The sequence below is a fragment of the Bactrocera latifrons genome, unplaced genomic scaffold (genome assembly GCF_001853355.1).
Source record: "Bactrocera latifrons isolate USDA-ARS-PBARC rearing strain unplaced genomic scaffold, ASM185335v1 scaffold_310, whole genome shotgun sequence".
Lineage (NCBI taxonomy): Eukaryota > Metazoa > Arthropoda > Insecta > Diptera > Tephritidae > Bactrocera > Bactrocera latifrons.
Window position 1 is genome coordinate 255,246 of NW_017536742.1, and position 6,717 is coordinate 261,962.

The following is a 6,717-nucleotide window of genomic DNA, read 5'->3' on the forward strand; positions in this document are numbered from 1 at the left end:
GGTCTCCAGTAACCGTAACTTTGTGACCGTTTTCTTCGAAGAAGTAGGGCCCGACAATGCAGCGTGATGAAACTGCACACTTCACTGTGACACGAAGTGGATGCAATTCCGTCTCATGGAGTATCTGTGGGTTGGAAGCACTCCATATTCGACAATTTTGTTTATTTATGTTGCCGTTTAAATCGAAATGGGCCTCGTCCGACAAGAAAAGACAGTTAAACATGTTTCCATCCTCTTCCACCATTTGAAGCATCTTCTGGCAAAATTCCAAGCGAATCGGCAAGTCTGCAGCGTTCGCCCATTTGAGCAGATAAGCTTCTTGTCGAAACACGTGGATTGTTTTGTGTGGCAGCAGCTACAGCAGCGATGGTTTCCTCCGCTCGAACAGAAGGGTTTCGATGGTGAGGTCTTCTGTTGACTGTCCCATGCTCGGCAAAATTGTTTACAAGTCTCATTATGGTCCATCTGCTCGGAGGATAGCCGCCAAACATGCGCCTATACTCTCTTTGAACCGAAACTACGGACTCCAGTGCGTGATAGCAGCGGACAATCCAAATTCTTGTTTCAGCGTCCCAGTTATCCATTTTTGTTAAATGTAAAAGTCAATCTGTAAAATAATAATAAAAAACTAACCAGATTCATTAAATAGAAAAAAAATTATATATATACAAAAATAGCTTCTTTCATCAGCCACCCTATAGGTTGTTTGGTTGGTGAAGTTGTGACTTGATAATTAATTTGGGTTTGTGAAGTGCCAGAGTGACCCTTGCACAACTTCGTTTTGCATACTGTAGCAGGTTAAACTCCTACTAATCCAGAATAAAGTCCTTATATGGCACTAATAACCTCTTTGTATACCTAATTGAACCAACTCACTTAACTCCCCTCTCCCTGTGACCCGAAGCCGTCGAAATCCTCAGCCTACCGTTAAATTATTTCCACAAGCAGGGTCTTGATAATCGTTACAACAACAACTTACATTCACATTTATACTAATAGTATGCATTTTTTGATTCTATATAATCATACAATGAATGTGAAGAGAAAATATTTAATTTACATACATATATTTCTATTTGATTGAGGTTCCTATATTATTTTTAATTCAATGTACCCTTTCTTATTTTCAGATTACACTTCAACGACTCTGAAGATTATTGCATCAGCACATAACGGGTGACATTGGGAAATGAACCTACACCTTTAGAATCAAATTAACACASCACTTTTCCGATGCGAGTAACCGCGCTGAGCTAAAATTTAACCAAAGTCACAAACAAGTTAGAGAATACTCCCCACRCAACGTTTTCATTATTTGAGACGCCACGAAATTTATGCCCGGAGTAGGTGCCGGGCAGTGCTGGACATGTTGGAACGTCGTCCCTTATGGGGATTAATAGTATTGTTGAATGTCTGCGTAGTGATATGGCGAATGCAGGAACCGGCTATGCTGAATGTCGAATACGACGGCAGCGGTGCGGGGAGTGCGAACGTACAGCAAAACTCAGACTTCGACGATTACGTGCCGCCATTGCAYCTACAACGGCAACAACGCCAACAACAGCAGCAACCACAGGTCGAACAACGGTCCTCAGTGTGGCGCAGAGGTGTCGCGATGCGCAATGCCATAGCACAACAACAGCTATACGCTGGTAAACATCTTCTAGCCGATAGCGCCGAGGCAAATGAAATCGCTGCCAAAGTAACGCGAAAAGCGGACGACAGTCTTCACATTAGCGGCCACACTAGTAGTAGTAGTAGTAGTAGTAGCAGTACCAGTAGCAGTAGTAGTACGCATAGGTCTAGTACTAGCCATAAGAATAAGAGTCAACACCTATTTAACGAGCACACGACGAGTCTACGAAGTGTCAGCTCAGTTAAAAGTACGCCATCACCGTTAGTCACAGCGGCAACACTGAAGAACACTGCAGAGTTGCAAACCACAACGATAGGCAATGCGAGAGCGTATAGTTTTCCACCGGATGACTTCCATCAATTAATTGATCTGCACGACTTTACGTACCTTATAAGCCAGAACAGCTGTAGTCCGGATGTGCAAGCACTAATCTTAGTGCATTCGGCGCCAGCCAATGAGGAGAAGCGACGCCTTATACGCGAGACGTGGGGCAATACCGATCAATTGCCACCCGTGAATGGTGTTTTGCCATTGCGGATTATCTTTTTGATCGGTAACGTCGAGACCGAAGCGCTGCAGTTGGATATAGAGCGTGAGAATTTCGAAAACGGCGATATTGTGCAGGGTTCCTTTGTGGATAGCTATCGCAATATGACCTATAAGCATGTGATGGCTTTGAAATGGTTTCTATATAATTGTGCGCAGGCGCAAATTCTCATCAAGGTCGACGACGATGTCTACGTGAATACACCGCAACTACTCATCTACCTGGAACGTGCTGCTGTGAATAGTGATGTGGAAAATGTCGCCGCCGCCGCCGCTGCTGCGGATGTTCAAGCCAGTGCTGCCATATCTCTACAAAAAACCGCCGATAAAGATAGAAAAGCTTTTGAGCATAATACTATTGTAGACACTGATAGTAGTAGCGGTAGTAGTACGAGCAACAGTAATAGTGTACGAAATGCTGCCGATGCCAATGCTGCACACACACACACAAATAACACACAATTCAATGCTGCACAAATGATATTCCGCCATCCACGCGATTTGCTACTCTGCAAAACCAACATCAACGCTATGGTCAAACGCAGCTACCGCTCGAAATGGCGCGTCACAGCACGCGAGTTCCCCGGCCGGTACTATCCGCCCTACTGTCCCGGCTATGCCATCATCTATTCGCCCGACGTGGTGCTAGCTTTATATAACGCCGCACAGGTGTCGACCTACTTCTGGATCGATGACGTCCATATAACGGGTGTTTTGGCGCAGAATCTGAGTATCGCCATCACAAACGCCGACCAATACATACTCTACGAAACCGATTGTGACAACTTGCTCAATGACACGGTGAATAGTGATGACGTGGAGTTCTTGTACGCTTGGCATTTGATCAATCCCCAGCAGGTGCAACGGCTTTGGGAGATGTATGTGGCCAAAGCCCACAGACACTTGTCGGCTGCKCCAACATCCRCCAGCGCTGCAGCGCTGCACGCCGCCGCCAAGCAGCAGACATCACCCCACCCGACTGAGTACAATAARTATAAGAGATACAGATAGTAACATTAACTCGTGCATATAAATTTACACATACAAGCACATTTGTCATAATACATATAAGTTCTTTACGTTTTACTTTTTTACTATAATATTTTATTTTAAAATTGAATAAGAGAAATTGATTTTAGTTAGGATCTGTGTAAAGGCAGTACGTTTAAAGTTAATAACTTGTGTATATTCCAATGTGTGAACGTGTAAAATAAGGCGCAACAAGCGTAAAAAATCATGTAAAAAGCAAATATTCAATAAAATATTTATCTCATATATGTATATGTAAGTGACCATTCTGCACAAATCTCATATCATATAGTGCAAATGTTTGACATCAAAACTTTAGATTAAAATTATATACACACATATATACGTACATGTGTATGTATGTGTGAAATGAATACGTTTGAGCTGTGCAAACGATAACAATTCGCCTAGGAGTACATATGTACCTACATATTTTGCGATCGGAATTGTAGAGCGRGTTTTGGCTAAAGCTGTCAAAGCGCGCTTAAAAAATAATTTAATGAATTAGTTCAGTTGGTTTTACTAGGCATACGTAATTTAAAGTTCATTTTTAAAACTATGTATTTATGATAATTTTAGTGAAATTAAAACAAATTATTTTTATTATAATAACTTTGAAGTTTAGTATGAAAAGATAGAATACTGAATACTTTCGAATGTGTCTCATAGCCATTTAACTAGAATTCAATCTATAGTTTATACGAATTTATTGTCTGAMAGCTTTAGTTTAGTCCGTTCCGATTAGGTAGACTCGACTGTCATGTCGTGCTTTAATTTTTTTTGACAATGGTGCAATCATACGGAATAGTTTTTTACTAAGCACATAAGTAATTTTCTGACTCTCCAATTCGCTATTATTGTTTCAGCATAAATTAAATCTTAAAAACGAAAAAATAAACCGGCTATAAAGATTAGTTGTTACGTCGGTGATTGAGCCTAATTTGTGTTTTCAAAATTATGTTAATTTTCTTTATTTTGTTTAGAGTACATTATTGTAGATTTTCGCCTTRTTATCAGGAAAAATATATTTACGAATGCAAATAATAATTTTTCAGAAATCAGAATCAGCTTACAAACAAATTGGTTCTAATTTGTGAGAGTCCACTGTGTTTCTTTAGTCGTCGTATATTCCTTTTACAGCCGTACATAGCGAGTGACTAATTTCCGTATTCTATGAATCTTGCGACGGACTTCTGTATATGTGTTTTTTTAAGGGTCTGTAAGAAAATCAAGCACCTGCGTTGTAAACGTGACTGATCCTAACTTTTTCTATTTTGGTGTTGGCAATTTGAGATTCTTTCAAGTTTTTTTTTATTAATTTACGAATTAATTAAATGCAATTTGCAAAAAAAAACAATATTTTGTCTTGAAATTATTCCTTACTTAACAATATTACTTAGTTCCTTCAAGTAAAAAGCGCCCCGACTATTATATTTATTATATTTTCATTTTATCTATAAAGTTTATATATAAAGCTGATTGTAATTTCGAAATAGAATATACTTTTTAATTAATTCTTGAAATCAAAGTTCATACACTTATGGCAACGTTTTTAATATAAATGTTATTGTAACTGTTCTTGGAAATACGCTCATAACCTAATTTTCAATATTTCAAGTCAAAATAATCGTTCCGAGTGATGTCTGTATACCTCGTCGTTTCATACCTTTTTTTGTTTTCTTTTCAATTCCAAAAAAAATTTCATGAGTACTTTAAGTCGATCTTGCGTCATCGCGATATTCAGCTCTCGGAACGAATACTTGTGCTATTACGCATATGACTTTCGGTTAAACCCAGTGCTTTCCTTTAAGAGAGAACTTAGGATTTCAAGGTAAAAAATTCMGAATTTATTTCTTAAATATGGTTTAAGTAATTCTATTCTGACCTTTTGTAAATTATTGAGCATACCGTTGACAGTCTAGGACAATTTTTTTCATGCAGAATTATTGAAGCATAAGCCGGTAACAGAGAGAGCCCATTTAGAGAACTGTCATCTTCCCCTAAAATTTCCGCCATTTTGTGGGTGAAAAACACCTTTAATGTAAAAAAAAATACTAAACGTTGGGTGGCGGTATTTTATATGTGTGCAAAATTTGTTAATTTCGGTTAAGTAGTTTTGAAATGATGGTGAACACGGATTATAAAAAAGTAGCTTTGAGAAAAACGYGTCTGAAGTTTATGCACTAAAAAAATACGAAAAAAATCACAATATATTGTCAAAAGTGCCCCCATTAAAGTACAAAAGGTCCGAATAAAATTACTCAATCTATGTTTAAGAAATAAACTCACAAAAGCAGTCTGTTATTTACCTTGAAAACCTAATTTATTAATTTTATATGTTTCTAAAATTTGACAATTTAAAACGAACTCGGAACATGCTGAGTGTCTCACTACGGCACGGATATGTTCAATTTCCAATTAAAAAAATATAGAAAAAGTGAAAAATACACCTGAAGCTATCAAAAGCGTTATGATCGATTCACATATAACTTTCTACGCTTTGCGTGGCAGATCATATTTTAACAATGAAGAGATGAAAGCAAAGAGTTTGCTAAAATACATGCCTTGTTTTCAGTGTTTCTTAAAAATATGGCTTTTTAACAAAAATGGCAAAGTTGGGAATTATGGGAGCTGATATACATTTTGTTTCGCTTTGCTTTGCCTCGATATGGAGGAACTTTTTCGTCATATGTCTGAAGCACAGTGAATCATCTTTCAAACACTTTCCGATAGGATGAAATTGAAACAGTACCAATATGATATATGTATGTATTTGTATAGGTTTATATAGATCAAAGCTTGCAGATTGCAGTGTAAATTTCTGTGTYTTCGAGTTATGACATTCTTGTGTCTCGCAGCAAGCGCTTTGCACATAATTTTCATTAACTTGAGTTTACTAAATKACTTACGTCTTACTTGTACTTACGTGACTACGTTTTATTATTTATAAAARTGTCTTGGTTTTAAGTGAAAGATTAGGCAGAGAGATACAGTTGAACTGATGCAACTCATATGTACCAAAATAATCTTAGATTTCTTATATCATAAACATATACATACATTCAAACACATATGTACATCAAGAAATTGGCGCAAGCATTGAAAGTCTTATAGAGTAAGTCGCGTACAAAAAATGGAAATTTATATTTAAGATTCAAGTTTGCACAATATCCTGACATATACATACATACATACATATTAACAAAAAAAAAAAATACAAAGAATTACTAAGGGAACGAAAATTTGCAAACCTTGTAATGAATCCAGATGTACAAGTACGACAAAATTAAGGTACATAGTATATTTATACAAAAGAGAGTAACTAAAAATCAAAGTATATTCAAATTATTATTTTTAATTGGATATCAAACGCTCAAAGTGAGTAAATATGAACAAGTAATTATAATAAATAAATTATATATGTATATGCATATGATTGACATATTGTAGATTGTTTGCAAAATTCCAATATTCTATATTGCATAATAAAAATAATAGAAATATAT

At 36.8% G+C, this 6,717-nt stretch overlaps 1 protein-coding gene across 1 annotated transcript in view; it reads left to right on the forward strand.

The window, feature by feature from the left end:
• The window catches only part of LOC108970855, a 28,234-nt gene extending 24,414 nt beyond the window's left edge, over positions 1–3,820 (forward strand). Inside the window, exon 2 of the mRNA XM_018936515.1 lies at positions 1,131–3,820. Within this exon, the coding sequence (XP_018792060.1) occupies positions 1,367–3,193 (1,827 nt within the window). The 5' untranslated portion in view covers positions 1,131–1,366 and the 3' untranslated portion in view covers positions 3,194–3,820. The remainder of the gene's footprint in view (positions 1–1,130) is intronic.
• Positions 3,821–6,717: the final 2,897 nt, after the last annotated feature.